At 38.0% G+C, this 19,137-nt stretch overlaps 1 protein-coding gene across 1 annotated transcript in view; it reads left to right on the top strand.

Annotated features, from left to right (window-relative positions):
- The window catches only part of LOC309875226 (ATP-dependent translocase ABCB1-like), a gene marked incomplete at both ends in the record, with an annotated part of 43,231 nt that overhangs the window by 10,295 nt on the left and 13,799 nt on the right, over positions 1–19,137 (top strand). The window contains 11 exons of the mRNA XM_082754374.1: positions 1,601–1,772; positions 3,362–3,475; positions 4,816–4,926; positions 7,460–7,585; positions 7,772–7,975; positions 8,266–8,436; positions 11,362–11,523; positions 12,557–12,721; positions 13,743–13,889; positions 15,825–15,929; positions 17,700–17,777. Of these exons, the coding sequence (XP_082610500.1) occupies positions 1,601–1,772; positions 3,362–3,475; positions 4,816–4,926; positions 7,460–7,585; positions 7,772–7,975; positions 8,266–8,436; positions 11,362–11,523; positions 12,557–12,721; positions 13,743–13,889; positions 15,825–15,929; positions 17,700–17,777 (1,555 nt within the window). The remainder of the gene's footprint in view (positions 1–1,600; positions 1,773–3,361; positions 3,476–4,815; positions 4,927–7,459; positions 7,586–7,771; positions 7,976–8,265; positions 8,437–11,361; positions 11,524–12,556; positions 12,722–13,742; positions 13,890–15,824; positions 15,930–17,699; positions 17,778–19,137) is intronic.

Raw genomic sequence — 19,137 nt, 5'->3', positions numbered from 1 at the left:
TCTAAAGTTAATCATCATGACCACAAAAGCTGGCAGGAGTTTTCAGATTCAAAGTTCAGTAATGTTTGTATCATTCAAAGAAAACACACCATCCCTTGCTTCTCCTTTATGTTCCAGCCACCACTGTTTCACAGTCAGACAGCTAAAGGAAGCTCTTTGGGCATCTATGCCTTGCTTCCCAGTTCACTACAGCATCTTTCTTTGGTTACCCAGTGCTGTTTATCACCCTTGTAGCTCTCATCAACTGTTTTTCCTGCTCATCCTTAAAACACTTTGTCAGACACTTTTCTGCTATGCATCCTGATATATATATCACATTTTTTTTCCATCAGTGTAACAGTAGACTGGAGATTATAATGGTGACATGCTTAATGAATGCAAAATATTCTACCCTATGACAGTGAAAAAGATCTTTATAAATTGGAAATTAATTCTATCACATTCACTCATCTTGTACTTGAGATTCTGCATCTCCTAAGCCCATCTCATCCTGGGCTAGTGGCTGCTAAAAGAAACAATAAATCAACAAGAAAGGAATAAAGAGAATCAGAAAAAAATAACAAATTGATGATGCTCTGTCATCTCATAGTGCTTCTACAACTTTTAGAGAGAGAGAAGGGTAGACCTTTCCATGTTCTGGAAATCTTATACATAACATACCAATGGTTTAAAAAAAGCTCATTTCTAGTAACTGTAGCATTTGGCAGACACCTACAACATTGAGGTGCACCAAATGTGATGTATGTCTTTCCAGAAACAAGACCTTCTAAGTTACAGAGACCAGGGCCTGCTACTGTAGTAAACAAATGTATCATCTCTTCCCCCTGCTAATAAGCATAAAAGATCCATTTTAAAACCAAGCAGTCTTCTTAACTCTGTTGCAGCAGGCAGAGAAGCTATTCTACTACCTGACTGTTTGAAGGTTGAACATCCCTTTCCATCAAAGTGTACACATAATTCCTATCTATTAGTTTGTTCCTGTACTAGCACTGCACTTTTGCTTTAGTTGCTCCTTCCCATGGGTTAACTCTCCTGTATTAATAATAGAAATAAATCATGAACTCTCTCAGGTGTCATTTTGCTAGGCCATTAAAGTTATTTTGATTTTCCTATACAATATAAGTTTTCCATTTCACTGATCATCTCCATTCTTTAAATTTGTTGTCATTTATTTAATGAAAGTGCAGTTCATTTGCTTCTCTTACCTTTATCCCCAACATCATGTATCTAATTCTGTAAGATATAGTTCTCCTTTCTTTACTGCAACACTTACGCAACAATATTCCTTGTAATATCGGAAATATTTGCTGGCCTTTGGAATATTCCAGAAATCACAGGTTTACAGATGCTTAGCGTTTTGCCACAGCATTTTACAGTCATCTAGGACATGGTCCAGGCTGAGCAGATCAACTCAATCTGTCACAACATGAAGGACAGTCAATACATTTTCCTCTACTCACAGCAAGGTCTTTCTTAGGATTTGATTACTAAAATATTTTGCATAACTTGGACATTTACTTTGAAGAATTTATGAATATACATAGAAAAATAAAGAAGAGTAATTTCCTATATGGTCTGTTTTTTGTGCCTTTTCTTTTAGATACCAAAAAGATTTAGAAGAAGCCAAACGCATCGGTATCAAAAAAGTTATTTCAGCCAATATTTCCATAGGCGTTGCTTTCTTTCTGATATATGCATCATATGCATTGGCTTTCTGGTATGGAACCACTTTAATACTCTCTGATGACTATACAATCGGAAATGTCTTTACCGTAAGTATTCACCAGTAGCTGAACAAGGTTTATGAAGAGCATTGAGCTGATTCTGTGTAATCTTATTTAAATTTTGAGTCAGGTTGAAGTTAGTTTCCAAACTGCATTTTTCACTTTCTCAGCTCTGTTAACAAAATAAAATTAAATATACATATATATATATATATATATATATAGCTTTGAATGTCATGGATTATTTCTGTAAATTGGGTAGCAACATAAATACCACTCACATGAAAGTCCCTTGTTAAAAGCTAGCTTGGATCAATAATAATTAGAAGTTGTTATTTTTGTATTCAGTCCCACTGAGTCTTTGCTAGGGGATTGAGGTTTGATTTCTAGGATCCAGAGTCTATGCCAGGAGGTTCCAATCAGGAGACATAGACCAGGCTTCAGGTACAATTTGTTTTATAACAAATTAAATGCTGCCTTGGTCCCAGTTGGCTGACCTGAAGTCATTATCTTCACTGGTGTCAAGGTGGACCTTATGTTGGAAACCTCGGAATATGATAATGTGGTTGGAAGTTGTAATCCCAGTCACCACCTTCCTGCTAACAAGTTTATATCTCTGCTATGTCAGCATCTCTTGAAGCCATCCACTCCACTACAGTCAGGTGCCATGTGCTTAAACCTAAGAGGAGCAGCTCATTTAATTGTTTTCACTTGTGACCAAGTGTGTAAATTCGTTTTGCCCACCTCAGGGCAAAGTCAGGCAGGTGAGTTTGTACTACCAATACCCTGCAGAAAACAGTTGGAAAAGAGCTTTGCTTTAATGTAAGCAGTACCTGACTGAAGAAAAAGGGTTGTTGCTGGTCCTTGCAGAAATCCATTCTCACTGTCACTTCCTCTGGGTAACTAAGAACTCCCACTGTAATGCAAGGTTTGCTTAATACTTAGATCTGATTAAGATAAAATGCAAATGGACATTTATTCCCAACATCTGAAATGAGTGGTACAGTTGCATGTGTTCAGAGAAACAATAAGTATGTGTTCAGAGAAACAAAATGTCAAGCCCAAGGCTGAAAAATTAGAGTCTGTTTTTGATGTGGCAAACAATTTTAGTTTCACATGAAGAAATCTCCAGTTTCCTCAGATCTTTGTTTCTATTCTTGCTGGTAGTACATTGGAGTGGAATACTATGTCTTTAACTTTTGGGTTAGATTACCCATGTTTTTATGTCATATGAAGGTAGAAAGATTTTGTGTGTGTGTGTTTAACCATAGAAGTAATTGTTGGCCAGTTTTTCCTCGGGTGGAATTGGAAACATCTTATTGTCACTCTCAGGAAGAACCCCAGCCATCAGAAACTCACAATAGTCTCTTTATGGGCCAGTTGTGAAACAGGAAAATTTTAGAGTGATCTTGAAAATTCTTTTTTTCCTATAAATGTTTACGTTTTGTTTAAATGATTACCACTTTTTAATTGCAGTTTTGATTTTAGACTTCTTCATATTGCATGAATCTACTTGAAGGAAGGATAGCAAATATTCTCAGATAAATGAAGCTATCTAAAAGAATTCCATCTGTGTATTATGTGTTTTTGTTTGTTTGTTTGTTTGTTTGTTTTTGTATGTTTTGTTTTGTTGTTAGATCTTTTTTTCTATATTACTTGGAGCTTTTGGGGTTGGATCTAGTGCACCAAGCATGGAGGCATTTGCTAATGCAAGAGGAGCTGCCTATGCAATCTTCAGTATTATAGACAATGTGAGTATCTTTGCCATGGCTATCATTTGAAAATATTGAACATATGACTTCTTTTCTGAATACAAAATTATCAATCCCAAACAATTGTGGATGCAATATCTTAACATCTAAAAATTCTACATAACAGTCTTAGATGCAGGACAAGCATCTAAATACTGTGATGTGAACTTTTAAATGTCCAAGATGTAAATTTCTGCCTGTTATTTTTTTAACCTGGTAGTTCAGAAAACCAAGTTAAAGAAGAAAAATAAATTATATCCATGCTAACTCAAGTAACTAACTAAGATAACAGTGACAAGGGCACCCTGACTGAAAAGGATTAATTTGAACTGTAAGAGTTAGTTACCAGATGTCTGTTACAGACTTCAGTGGCTGCAAGGGGCTACACTCATTTTGATGTTAGAGTATCATAGTTACAGCAATGCTATTTTAAAATTAGTCCTCTGTTGTCAATATAAATTGCATCTATGCCTTTGCATATTAGTGCAGACATACGCCTGATTCTGAACTGTTCTGTGCTGCAATAAAATTAAATGCACAAAAACCTAGTTCCCTATCCATTTTAATACTGCTACAGCTACTATCTCCTAGAACCACAGAATATCCTGAGTTGGAAGGGTCCCACAAGGATCATCAAGTCCAACTCCTGACTCCACACAGGGCCACACAGAAACCAAACCGTGTATCTGAGAGTGTTGCCCAAATGCTTCTTGAATTCTGGCAGGTTTGGTGCTGTGACCACTGCCCTGGGGATCCCGTCCCAGTGCCTGACCACCCTCTGGGTGCAGAACCTTTTCCTAACCCCAGCCTGACCCTCCCCTGTCCCAGCTCCATGCTGTTCCCTCGGGTCCTGTCGCTGTCCCCAGAGAGCAGAGCTCAGCGCCTGCCCCTCTGCTCCCCTCCTGAGGGAGCTGCAGGCCACCATGAGGCCTCCTCTCAGTCCCCTCTTCTCTGGGCTAAACAAACCAAGAGACTTCAGCTGCTCCTCATATGTCTTCCCCTCCAAACCCTTCACCATCTTTATAGCCCTCCTTTGGACACTTTAATAGTTTTATGTCCTCCGTATATTGTAGTGCCCAACTGCATGCAGTACTCAAGGTGAGGCCACATGTGCACAGAGTAGAGCAGACAGATTTGCCAAAGACCTGCACTGGCAGCTTCTTGCATTTGTTAAGTAGTTATTTTTGCTCTGCTGCGTTGTAATGAGGCTTGCTATGTATGCCTTGTTGTATGGTAACATTGACATCAAAGATTTCACAGCCCTGTATCATGCTAAAATGTCATTAGAAATCTAAATGTTTTTGTTGTTTTCCCTTTTCTTGCCCTGTTATTCTGCACAGGAACCTCAAATTGACAGTTCATCCAATGCTGGCTATAAACTGGACCATGTTAAAGGGACTTTGGAATTCAAAAATGTTTACTTCAATTATCCTGCTAGGCCAGATATTCAGGTATTACACATGGACGCGATTCAGATTCCACTTACGATAACCTGATTGTCTCAGGGAAAACCAGTTGTTATAATTAAGAAAATAAGACTCCTAGAAATAAGGAAAATTCTTATCTAGAACCAATATCTGTTTTAGCCAGAGCAGTGTAGTTAACTTAATTAAGAGCACCTTTTCTTGTTTGTTTGTTTTATAAATAAATAAAGTATGGCTATATGAAACTTGCACTAAAGCTTGGATGCCCTAATAATTCGAAACTATAATAATAAATATAATTCATAAATACAATGAAAAACATTAATCATACGAATGCTTAGTTTAATGCAGTAAAAATGTAATAATGGTATACTGATCTTCCAGATTGTTCACACTGTAAGTCCGTTAGAAGTATTTATCTGAAAAATTGGCAGCAGATCTAACACTTATTTTCTTGCATTTACAATGCAAAAACTGCCCCACCAGAGAGTTTTGTTTGAGAGCTTTCACTAAGGTATGTCTTGATGCAATTATCTGGGGATAGAAGAGGTCTGAACAATTTCTGAAAATACATTTATTAAGAATGTCTTGGAAAATAAGTCTCTATTCCAGTGTGAAGGAAGTCTATTTTCACTGATCTCTAAAAAGGGATTTGTTCCCATCTTGTTCAGGTAGACTGTGAAGACAGAGAAGAATAGGGCTTCCTTAGGCAGCTTTGAAAGAAACAAAAAATATTGCAGCTTGCAAGTTACTGAAGAGATAATTGAAATAATTTGGTACTTATATTAGTTGCCATTAGAATCAATACAAAGACAGTGAAGACAAACATTTTGATACAGAATTCCATGAGAATAGTAATCTAGTATTAGAGAAGGGCTGGGTTTTTTACTTCTTCCTCTATTACAGAGGTCACCTTTTTAGATCTTTAATCATGGGGATGAAGGGTGAAGGACATTGCACAACAAAGGAGAATGAGAATGATGAACAAACCAGAAGATGCAAGGAAACATATTGCATTAGTGAAAACACTGTTGCATACAGCCTACTGACTATAGTAGGGTCTAAGAGTGTAGTGCCTAACAGACCTCACTGTGCATTCCTAAACTTGTGCAGATGTGTGTGATATCAATGGGTAGGAATTTATCCCAGTAGATAGCTGCAGAAACCATTCACCAAAAGGGGCTTCAAAACTTGCCCAAGACACTGAGCAAATCTTTGTGTGCAATGACATTGCCAGACTTCTTGTTGTCACAGATACATTTTAGCTCAAAATTAATAAAATTTCAACTCTCCCTCTTCTTTTAAATTAAGAACTCCCTCCTGAGAGCTTCCTACTGGATTACTTCTGCGTGAAATAATATGAAGTGCTATGCAAATATGTGAATACAAAACTATGAGTTCTTTTTCATTGGTAACTGAAAAAGAAATATCCAAGACAGAAGTTCCCCATTACAAAGGGGTTTATAGATGTCTCTCTGACTCTTGAACTTCTACAGAAAGCTACAAAGAAAAGCTACCATAGGCCAACAGCAATGTAAGCTCTATAGCTTCAGTGATTGTTGGTGCTTTTGCCACCTCTCTGAGTGAGTACATCTGCATGAAAAGCAGACCATCACTTTTGCAATTGGTGTGAAATGCTGCATTTTGAAGAGAGGAGCAGAAAGAACAATCTCTTCACAGTACAGTGAAACTCCACAAACTACAAGCCACTCCTTCCACAACTTCAAATGCAGTTTTCCCCCTTTCTTACCTAGCGGTCTCTTAGAAAATTTCCCAGAATTTCTGATAATCAATATTTTAACCCTATGGCATTACCTACTTCAGAGATATTTTACAAAATTATTTAACTTTTCAATACTAGTTCCAATCTCTTGATAATAGGAAAGTTAAGAATTCTGTTGGTGGGAGCTGCTATTATTTTAAACACCATGTGAATGTATTCAAAACTGAAAAATCACCACTGTGCAGCAAACGTTATGACTGCAGACATATAAGGGTTTTATCAGCATTGCTGGCACTAACAGAACAGCAATGTCGTGACAAAATAAGAAAGAATTACAGCATTCTTAAATTATAATTACAGTGTTTGGCCATACCCATAGTAATGATATATATTGGGGTAATACCTAACTATATCATCAATGTGCTGATCTTTCATGTATGTAGGTAGAGCATTTTTTTATTTTATTTTATTTTTACTTGAAATGAGTTATAATACAGAAATTTCATGGCAGATACAAAAACTGACAGGAAAACAAAATAATAACCCTGGGTTCACCCAAGTGCCCTATATTGTAATTCCTCTACTAGCTTTTATGATAAATGTTCTAGGAAGGGTAACGACTTGATAAATAGGGGTACTACTACATACACAAAGATATAACAAATATATTGATGTATCAGTGCAATAAAACCTGACTTAAACTGCCAAATAAAGGAATGTACCAGGCTATTCTGTAAACATGAAGGATATTTTACTGTAGTCTTTAGAGTTTCTTCAAATTTATGCTGACATTTTTACATGCTGCTATGCTTTGGTCAAACTTTCTTATGCACACAGATACTGAAAGGCTTGAATCTCAAGGTCAACTGTGGCCAGACAGTAGCCCTGGTTGGTGGCAGTGGCTGTGGGAAAAGTACAACTGTTCAGCTCATCCAGAGATTTTATGATCCCAAAGAAGGCACGGTAAGACACCTCAAGCCAGATGTCTGCTCTGTGTGTCACAGTTGTTCAAAGTCAGCTTCTGGTCTCATTGCCCTTGATCAAATTACATGGTCAAGTCTCCCATCAAAAGCCATGTGCCAGCCTGGGGAGAGAGAGTCCTTGACCAGAACGCTTAGTAAATGGGTTGTGTCCGCTTCCTTTCTTTAGATTACCATTGATGGGCAGGATATTAAGACCTTGAATGTAAGATATCTGCGGGAGATTATTGGTGTGGTGAATCAGGAGCCCGTGCTCTTTGCTACTACCATTGCAGAAAATATTCGCTATGGCCGAGAGGATGTCACCATGGAAGAAATTGAGAAAGCTACCAAGGAAGCTAACGCTTATGATTTCATCATGAAGCTACCCAAGGTAAGCAAGCTGCTGTCCTGCTGAAATAATTTCCCTTCAACCTACTCACACCAAAGAGTTCCTTAGGAGGGATTCTCCTTAGCCGAGGAAGCTGTTCCCAGAGCTGTGAATATGCAGAGCTATGCAGAGCTTCCTCATACCTTTTGAGAAGAATGTTGGTTTTGACATACAGGGGCTACTAAGGGAGATGTGCCCTTTCTTTACATTGCCTTTTGCCTACATTGCCTACACTGCATGGTGAAAGGACCATGCCACTGACTGTTGTTCAACCGTGTGTGGTTGTCTTGTAGAAGTTTGAAACCATGGTTGGAGAAAGAGGGGCACAGCTGAGCGGAGGCCAGAAGCAAAGAATAGCAATTGCCCGAGCTCTGGTTCGCAATCCTAAAATTCTTCTGCTTGATGAGGCAACGTCAGCTTTGGATACTGAGAGTGAATCAGTTGTGCAGGCAGCACTTGACAAGGTCAGTACTGCTCGTTTGTTTAAAGAGCTGCAAGAAATAGAGACTCCTAAAAAGTGTAAGGTAATTGCCTGAATTTGCAAATAATTTATGCTCATTCAAAGACTGGGAAGTGGTTTATAATTGCCCAGGGAGTTAGTGACATAATGGGTAGGACTGCACTGCAGCAGGCTTTCCCAAACAAGCTTTAGTCTTTGGAGCAGTAAAGAGCTCAGTGCAGACTAAGCAGAATATTCCTGAGCAGGAATGGGCTATGTTGTTATTAATATCTAGTAAAGTAATTCAAAACCAGCTTGACTGTATCTTCATGAGAGGCTTCTATGGGTTGGCTGCTGTCTAGACCTGGCTTCTATAATACCTAGAGAAATGAAAAAAAAAAATAATAATAATAAATTTAAAATAGCCAACCCTGTATTTCTTGTTGTCTGCTCTAAGCAACTGTGTGAACTGTTTACAAAATAGTTCCACCTATTCCTCAGGCTGAATCAACCACAATGTTTTTGGTTTTGCTTTTTTTTATTCCTCTGTTTCTTTTTCTCATTATGCATCTAAGCTTACCATCCTCTGTGTAAAGACAAATTACCATCATTGCATAAACATTTTCAGCATGGATCACACTTTATCCATGGACAAGATCTTCAGAAAGCATTTTATCTCCATATGCTCTTTACCCACTGTGCAGGGCTGTGTCTGGGAGAGTCAGACAACAGAATCCACATTCTCATCTGCAGACTTATTTTAGTCTGTTAATTTTTGCTTGGACACTTAATTAACACCAGTTTCAGTGAGTTAGGCTCTCTGTCCACTTATCCTCATTTCTGGTAATTCACTATGCTCTGTGAAATGATGATACCTGGCGTGCTGTACAGGGTCTGCCTGGGCTGGAGTTATCTTTCTCTGTAGTGGCCCATACAAGTGCTCTGCACTTGTTACTAGAACAGCAGTGGCATCACACCAGTGTTTTGTCTACTGCACTGGCACTGCACCAAGACTCCCTCCAACCCTTCTCCAAAAGCCAGCAGTCTGGGCGTGGGCAAGAAGTGGGGAGGGAACATCAGCAGGGCAGCTAGGCACCAACCAAATGGATATCCCATACCATATGGTGTCACACTCAGCAGTAAAAGGTGGGAAAGGGGAAGGAGAGGGGGCGCTCTCATTATGAAGACGTCTGTCCTTCCAGACAACCACTATGCATATTGAGGGCCTGCTTCCCAGCATGTGGCTGAACATCGCTAGTTGATGGGAAGAAGTGAACATTTTTTCCTTCTCTCTGTGTTTCCATGTGGTCTTTGCGTGCTTTTGTTTTTTGATTTTTATTTTTTATTTTCCCCTCTTCCATTTCTCTTTAATTAAATTATCCTTACCTCAACCTGTGAGCAGTTCTTTACTGTCCAGCATACTTTCTTCTTCCCCGCTATTCTTTTGAAGAGGGGAGTGAGAAAGCAGTTGTGGAGCTTGGCTGCCCAGCTGGGTAAAACCACCACAAGTGCTCAGGGACTTTTTGCCAGCCCATGGCCTATAAAGTGAATCCCAGAGACAGGAGGGCAGAGAACAGCCGATCAAGACGACTGCTGCAATATAAAACTTATACAGCTAGTTTAAACAAGTTACTTAGCCTCCAACCTCTCCAACCTATCTTTAAAATGTCATATGATGAGATGAAACTCCCTGTTGATGTGTCTGGCAGAGCATAACAGAAAGACTTGCTCAGACTAGACTAGCTCTGAGATTGCTGATGTTAAGCAAGACAAAGCTAAGCTGTTGTGTGCCCAGTATTCATTTGTCTTCCTTCTGTGTTCTTTTTCTCTCTCTGTGCTGGGCACATACCACTACAGAAGGCTTACATCAGATCTAGAGTAGACTGCTGTTCCCTACAGGCTTCACTAAGCCTCTGCTGAATCTGTTTACTGTTCTGTGGGTGGAGGATTCTCCTTTTTTTGATTAAGGCTATTAGCTTGCTTTTATTCCACATGTTGATGTGTTTTTAACCATTAAACATAATCGCAGAAATAATGAAGCTTTCGGACTACCAAGAAAATGTGTACCATTTCTTATAGGATAGTTTAAATGGATGTAACTTCCAGGTCTCGTAGCAATATTAAGATGTCAGATTTAGTTGGAAGTGCTTTCAAGAATACTCCACACACAAAAAAGTTTTCACCTTTATTTCTTAATTGTAAAACAGTTTTAAAACACTATCATAGCAGATAATTTTTAAACTAAATAATATAAAGCTCGGATTCACTTGTTGGGTTATTAGCTATTAATACCAATTTATCCCACAGCACAGTGTTAAAATGTGCTCGGAAAAACATCTTTGTTGTGTCAAATTGGATACCTGTGGGATTTATTTTACTATTAGTGAGTAGTTCAAAAGGTGTAAAAATGACATGGCAATAGAAGAAATCATATTCTTAAGTACAATTTTAGAGAAATATTTTCAATTTAGTCAAACAAGTAATTTAGAGCAAGCAAAATTGCTGTGTAAGTGATAATTTTTTAATACTTGTGAAATGCTCTGAAACAGAATTGTCACTGACATGCTTAATGGTAGTCTTTTTTTAGTAAAAGCTGGATATGTAACCTGAAAACATATTGAGTGGGCAGTTTAGAAAGTTCATATATTTATGTTTATAAATGGACAGTCTGACATGCAAAGCCAGAGTACTTTAATTTATATTCTCAAATAAAATATGGTTTCCAGTATTTCACTGAAATTACATTTTTGCTTTAGTTTATCTCAGAGGAACTGAAAAGTATGCTGAAATTCAGCATTTCTCAATTGAAAATTCTGATCTTTACTTCAATGCCATTTCCATGGCAATTTTTTTTTCAGTTAAAATATTTTCTTGAACCCTAGTATGAAGATGGGAAATACTAAATGTACCTGATAATGCTAATGTGAAGCCACCATTATGCTTTCTGCAGATCAGGAAAGGACGCACTATACTTGTGATTGCTCACCGTTTGTCAACAGTTCGAAATGCAGATCTTATAGCTGCTTTTGAAAATGGTGTCATCACAGAACAAGGGACACATGATGAATTAATGGAACAGAAGGGAGTTTACTACAAACTTGTTAATATGCAGGTAGGTTTTTCATTATTATTTTTGTTTCACAGCTTGCATCATACTGTGTGCTATTGACTTGGCTGGATTGAATTGCTCCCAAAAGCTTTGCGGTGTTTTCTCAGTGGAGTAAGTCTAGAGAAGAAAACAAAACAAAACAAAACAAAAAACACTATTCTCTGAAGAGTATTAAACTTCAAAACAGGAAAAAGAAGCAAAAGTGAAACGTATGATTTTAATTCAAACCTGTGAATTACAGGAATTATGACCAAAATTTCTTTCTCTTTCATGTGTGACATTGAAAATAAAGTATGTGAGAAGGTGAAAATGAAGATCGTGGTAAAAATGCGCTTCTGGGTCTGATAAATTCTCAGATTCATTTTCCAAATCAGAGAATTATAAAATAAATCAGGTTAAGGGACATTGGTGGTTCGTCTAGTCCAACTCCCTCTAAATGTAGGGAGGGCTCTGAAGTCTAAGCAAGTTGTCAGGGCCATTTTCTTCGGGTCTGGAATACCTCCAAGGATGGAAACTCCACACCCACCACCCAACCGCCTCGCCACCCTTATTGTGAAAATGCAAACTCTTATACAAGTACTTTTCCAAATCACTAGCATCTTAGTGACTCAGGCTCCTGAAGTTGTGTTATACAGACAGGGTCTACCTTGGATATTTTCATTATCTCTCAATCTTTCTTCTGCTTTTTCATATTTTTATATTTTAAAAAGGCTTTTCCACATGTGTGTTTTTTTTCAGTTATGCCTAATGTAACTCTCCTATATGTTGTCAGAACAGTTTAACATGACAACAAATGCAAAAAAATCTCTATGGCTAAAATTTTTCTCCTTTCATGTGTTAATGTTCTTTTTTTTTTTTTTTCACTGAGTATAGAGAAGTATTAATGAAACTTCAGTACTTGCTTATGGCTTTTTTTAATTACTCAGTTCTTTTCAATATTCCATTTACTTACAAGAAATTGTTGTTTTTATTTAGAACTGTTCATCATTAATGTGGCCAAAAATGATTTTTAGTCTCATGCTGTGTTTCATTTCAGACAGCAGGAACTGAAGATCAGTTACAGGAAGAAGGTAATGTACCCAGTGTCTCAGAAAAGACACTGAATGGATCAGTACTGACTGGACAGAAAAGACAGTCCACTCGGAAAAGCATAAGGTTCAGAATACAGAATGATGAACTTGATGTAAAAGCTGTTCAGCTTGTGAGTCTCTCTGTATTCTTATTTGCATGTGTTTTCCATAACTAATGGGACAAGAAAGGAACCTGATTCCACTAAACAGGGAGTAACTTTTTATCGTAATGTATGAAGAGAGCCTACATGTCTGGTTAAAGACTCGTAAAATGACAAAATAACACACAAAAAAAAGACGTTTAGATGTAGAGCTTAGGGATATGGTTTAGTGGGGACTGTTAGTGTTAGGTCAGAGGTTGGACTCGATGATCTTGAGGTCTCTTCCAACCTAGAAATTCTGTGATTCTGTGATTCTGTGTGAAAAAGGATTCTATGGAAAATTCTTTTCCCTTGAAACCAAAATGAATTTTGTTGTGGTACTCAAAATAGTTTAACTGAGTAATATAATGAAACAAGATTTCTTGAGTATGGGAACAGCCTATGTGGCAAGTTAATTCATTTAATAATGTAACAAAACCAGAAATTGGTAATTAGTCATAAAACTGTAACAACATCCCAAATAGAGAATAATTATCATTTTTGTCTAAGTATCTTGATATGGGTTGCCTAAAATGTGTCTGTATTAGCAAATAAGTTACCAAAAATTGAGAGTTATCAATTTGGCTAATGAACTAAAAATGAAAGACATCATGTTTAATGATGAGTAAGGAGCAATTCACTCACAAACATTTAATACCATCAAATGGAAAAAGTGGTCTAAATTCCCAATTTCTTTTTCTGCATAGTCTCACAAAGGGTAAGCAGAATTTGTGACTAATCCTTCCTGGGAAAGGCTCAAATTGTTGGAAGAAGTGAGAGAGCTTATACAGCCTCCATTGATTTTTTTTTCCTTCTTTTTTATGATTAATATTGGGTACTGAGTAACAATAAGAATTTCTGCAGTTAATTAATATGTTTTTTAAAGATCAGATAGTTTGAGGTTTCCCAACATAGAATATGGGATAGCGAACAGATTACAAAGATTATACCTGTCCTTCATTTTCCTCCATTAATGTATTATATTTATCCTGATGGAATCCTTTTATTTTAGGATAAAAACATACCTCCAGTGCCATTTTTTAAAATTATGGCATTGAATAAAACTGAATGGCCTTACTTTGTTGTTGGAACTCTATGTGCAATTATCAATGGGGCCTTACAACCCGTATTTTCAGTCATAATTGCAGATGTTATAGGGGTAAGTATAAAACAATTAATAACCTTGCTTGTGTGCTCTATCTTTTGTCACTGTTTATGGCTTTTATAAATGCTGAATTGTTTTATGATGAACCCGTGAAATGCTACATTTTTATTCAATTTGCCCTGCAAAGGTAAGAAATGGGTGAAAGTCCTTGCTGAATTTCTGCTCTAAGTCTCACAAAACAGCTATGCAAATTTCACATCTCTGTTTTTGAGCTGATCAGCTTGCCAATGATGAAGTGAGGAGAGGTTCCCCTGTGACCTCTCTGAAATTGCTTTATCCTTATCCCCTTTTAAGAAGGCACTATAATTGACCCCATTCACATGAGCAGTGTAGCCATGGAAGGTGATCTTTGTGCTGTGCTCACCATAACATTTGAGAAGGTACAGTGTGACAAAGCAATGCAAAAGCAACAAGATGAAACGGATGTAAGGTAGACTTTTCATTACAGAGAGACTTTCTGTAAGCTTAAATTTATGCTGTTAAAAAATAAAGTTACATTGTCAAGCACAAGGCACTTGCACTGGTAGGAATTTTAAACATTTTCTGTTGGAACTGTTTTAGCTGCACTATATTACACAAAGATATTGAAATGGCCTATCTTAATTTTTTTTTTGTACTTGTTTGTGAGGCGTTACATTCCAAAGAACTGTTTGGGAAAAGGGTATTATGCTGGTGTTATGCTTTGTTTTTTAATGCAAGTAGTAGCAGGAAACAGCCCTGAGGGAAGGGGAGCATTCTGTGCAGTTGTGGTCTTTCAGTAATTGTCACTAATGGACACAACAAATTGCAGAAGATATACATGTATATAGAGAGGAAAAATAGAATTAAGGTCCTTTCTTTCCAAAACATTAATTCATTCTTAAAGCTTTTAAAAATATTTACATGCATGATAGTATGTATAACAAATCATGATCAGAAAATCTAAGTAATTGAATTGTAGATTTTTTTTTTTTTGCTATGGACCAAGGTATAAAAACATGATAAACTAGTGTCATTCTGAGCAAACAATAGATAACAAACTCATAAATAAACCATAATGACAGTTACTCAACATCCAAAATATACAAATGCTAGACAACAGCAAACACTGTACAAAATCCTCAAAGACCTATAGATTTTTTTTATTTTTTTTTTTGAGGCTATTTAAAGGACTTAGAAATGTTGGAGACCTCAGACTTCTTTATAAAACAAATATGTTTTATCTAGACTTGGGAGAATTATCTTTATTGCTCTGCAAACCTGGTGAAACCAGAACTCTACGAGCCCCTTTCTCCATGAACTATGTATTATCATATATAAAGGTATAAGGATTGCTTCAGCATACTGCACCTTTAATATTAATTTACTCACTGTTGAGGTAAATAAGAGTATACAAGCTTCAGATTAAAACTATTTCCCTAACTGAGCAAGGTCTCCATACAATGAATAATGTACTCCTATTTTTTTTTTGTTGTTGTTGTTAAAATATATAAAACAAACAATAGAAATGTTTATCTGTGAGTCTTAGCCTAAAAAATTATTGATTTGGTAATACATCATTAAGAATAACTTCCATATTTCTGTCTCACTAACTAGTTGTTAACATGCAGTAACCTTCAGCCAGTGACTACAGAAATGGTCTTTTAAAATTTTAAGATGGGCTTCAGCCTTCTGTAGCTGTAAATTCCAATAATAATTGACTGATGTTGGTTTGTTCACTGACATATGTTACTATTTTATCATAGCAAAATAAAAATTTAGCTTTCAATTGCAAGAACATGGAAAATCACTTCAGATCTATAATCTTCAAAGAAAAAAAAAACTTAGTTCATCAAGAAATTGACTTCTTTTCCCTTTACACACACATACTGCATAAAACAAGATAACAGGGGAAATTATTGAACCAGAACTTCAGTAAATAAAATTAATTTTCAAAATTTTCTTTCATAGATGTTTGTAGAAAAAGGAAAGGCTGCTATCAGGGAGACAAATGGCATGTATGCACTACTCTTTTTAGGTTTTGGACTAATTTCTTTTGTCACGTTTTTTCTACAGGTAAGTTTTTGTTACCATAATTGTTCATGGTATTTGATACAATATATCTCAACTGTGTCAAACTCTCAGTGCCTTAGTGCCAAACAGTACATGAGAAAAATGAGGATGAACTTTCACTACCAGATGTGTTCAAAATGTTGTAAGAGGTTTCAAATGTGTTCTGTAGTGTAGGCTGATCCCCATCTCCACAGCAAAGGAAAGTTTGGCTTGAAGGCCTACCCTGTATCACAGCCTCTGTAGTATAGACAGTACTGACAGTACAGATAGTAACTTCAACAGCACAGACCCAGATCAGGCTTTGGGCAACACTTCTATCTTGAGCAAATGGTTTCCTCAGCACCTGCTCTGTGCTCCATGCAACAGGTCTGTCAGTATCTGAGCTGGTTGAACTGAAACAACCAACCTCACCTGCAAGAACTGCACTCAACACCTTGGATTTCTGAGAAAACATACCAAAAGTATCTGGGAAAGACCACATCATATGCTTAACTTAAGAGTACTCACATCTTTATACCAAGAAAGTTAAATAATAATTCAAATTGCCTCTTTAGAAGTGTACCCATCTATTGGTGGTGCACCCATCTATTAGTCACTGCACCAAGTCTGTCAGAATTTAAGAAGCATTTGGACAGTGCAATTAGTCACATGGTCCAGAATTTTGGGTAGACCTGTGTGGTGCCAGGAGTTGGACTCGATTACTTCAGTCCCTTCTAACTCGGGCTATTCTATGATTCTACAATTGGTACAGGATCAACTACTTTTGACTACATTTTCTGAAACAGTTTCTAAATTTACATTTACATGTAATTGTTCTCATGGGTATGGGTGTTTGCCAATGCCTGGAATTGCATATACTGTGGGGAAACTGCCATGTTCAGGTCATTTTTTATGTGAATTGAAGAACATCTCATTTACATGCACAAATCCCTTTAGTTGTTGCTCAGCTGCTTGGGCTGTTCTTGTCTAATAACCTGCACAAGTCTGAACATCATCCTTCCACCTTCTGTCCTGATGCCCTTGACACAGTAGCACTTGCCCTCCATTCAGGCAAAATCAAACTCATAATTGCCACCTTTATGATGCCCTGAAAAAAAAAAACAAAACGTTGGCGGCGTAGCTGTTCTGGATACTAACGCACTAAAATGTGTCTGCCTGTGTCCCCTGTCTCATTCCTGTGTGGTCTGATCCTGCATGGCCCTGGCCTAGGAGAGGCAGATTCACCAGCACAGCTCTGTGCACACCGAGTTGTGTGCCAATGTCAGTGAGTATCTACAGTTTCAGAGACCTCCCACAGAAAATAACCAGTAGAACTACAGCTTTGTGACTCCAAGAGGGAAATCCCTGGTGTCTGTGCAGTATCTAAAACAAGTGTAGGGTCTTACTGGTTATAATGCTGAGCCTGTTTACTGTAAAGTGGACAGCTCCAGTTTGAGAACAGGTGTGGTAAAAAGTTCCTGCAATTAAATCATTGTTTGGTGGGGCTTGAAGACTACTATGTGATACATAGTTGTTTCTTAAAAAAAAAAAAAAAAAAAAAAAAAAGGACACTACAATGCTGCATTCTGTGCTCTACCTCTATCATTATAGGTTCCAAAGCTAGCTTTAAAATATTTTGACTTTAAAATTGTAGCTCACTTGTTGCTAGTGTATTTTTTTTTTAGTGACATTCTTTTTAATATTACATGCAGATAGTCACTTATTATCTTATAAAGACAAAAACTGTAATTAGTCATAAAAAATATGTTTGTTTTTTTTTTCCCCCTCAAACAGGGTTTCACATTTGGCAAAGCTGGAGAAATCCTTACAATGAGGCTCCGATCCATGACATTTAGAGCAATTCTGAGACAGGTATAACTGTTCTATATTTAGCTTTCTAAAGCTTTAGAAATGCTTGTTTGTTTACATGCCATAAATGTTTATTTAAGCAGTCATGCTATGATTCTATCCGTAAAGATCTCGCAATGATTTCTTTAACTCAGTTCAGAAACTGGCTGGATTAAATCTTTATAACAGGTCCAAGTAGATATTTTAAAACCTTTTAATTGATGTAACTAATAAAGGCCATCTTAACACTAGGCTAAGAAAGCTTAAAGGTGATGGTAGTGTTTATTTAGCGTATTTAGGATAATAAAAACAATTTTGTGCTGAGGCACAGAGAAAGTAGGCTGTACTCTAAGAGGTCAAATCAGAAACTCAGATCTGCCTTCAGATATGCTGCAAGCTAGGATCTGCAAACAATTACTAATGAAGGCAATAACACCTGGATATCTGACTAGCTGCACTCACTAAATTGGTGGCTTATCCTACCCAGCAGTCACAGAACCAAAAATGGGCATGGTAGTAGTCTAGGGTAAAAACAGGACTTTGTACCACTGAAAGTACATTCAGCAGCAGAATTAAACCCTTTAAAATAAACAGCCTGAAATCACCCTTCCCAAACTGATCTTGAGGGGGCTGCCCACAGGCAGCAGCTCTTCAAGAACTGCTCCCACGTGGCTCCGTACCATGGGGTCCATCCCCCAGGAGCAAACTGCTCCAGCACGGGTCCCCCATGGGCGGCAGCTCCCCCCACACCCCCTGCTCCTGCGTGGGCTGCTCTCCACGGGCTGCAGCTCCGGCCCGGGGCCTGCTCCTGTGGGGGCTCTCCATGGGCCACAGCCTCCTCCAGGCCACATCCACCTGCTCCACCAGGGGCTCCTCCACGGGCTGCAGCGTGGAGATCTGCTCCATGTGGGACCCATGGGCTGCAGGGGGATGGCCTGCACCCCCAGGGGCCTGTCCACAGGCCGCAGGGAAACTTGTGCTGCATGCCTGGAGCACCTCCTGCCCTCCTGCTGCACTGACCTTGGGGGCTGCAGGGCTGCTTCTCACTTCTCACTCTCCCAGCTGCTGTTGTGCAGCAGTTTTGTTGTTCTTGTTGTTTTTCCCCTTTCTTAAACCTATTTTCCCAGAGGCACAACCAACTCAGTTTTTACCAGCTCAGTTTTGGACAGCAGCAGGTCCCTTTTGGAGATCTGGCTGTTTTCTAACTTGGGACAGCTTCTGGGCTCTTCTCACAGAAGCCCCCTCACTCCCAAAACCTTGCCATGCGAGTCCGATACACAAGGACCCTAGCTGTGTACATAACCAGCCTCGTCACCAGCTTTCCATGGTTGGCATGAGCTGCTTCCTTGATCTAGTGCAGTGGCAAGCTGCCTAGTGAACGTAG

This window comes from Aythya marila, assembly GCF_965140915.1.
Source record: "Aythya marila genome assembly, chromosome: 2".
In the NCBI taxonomy this organism is placed as follows: Eukaryota; Metazoa; Chordata; class Aves; order Anseriformes; family Anatidae; genus Aythya; species Aythya marila.
Note: the sequence above shows the minus strand (reverse complement) of the source record. Positions and strands in the feature narration are given on the sequence as shown.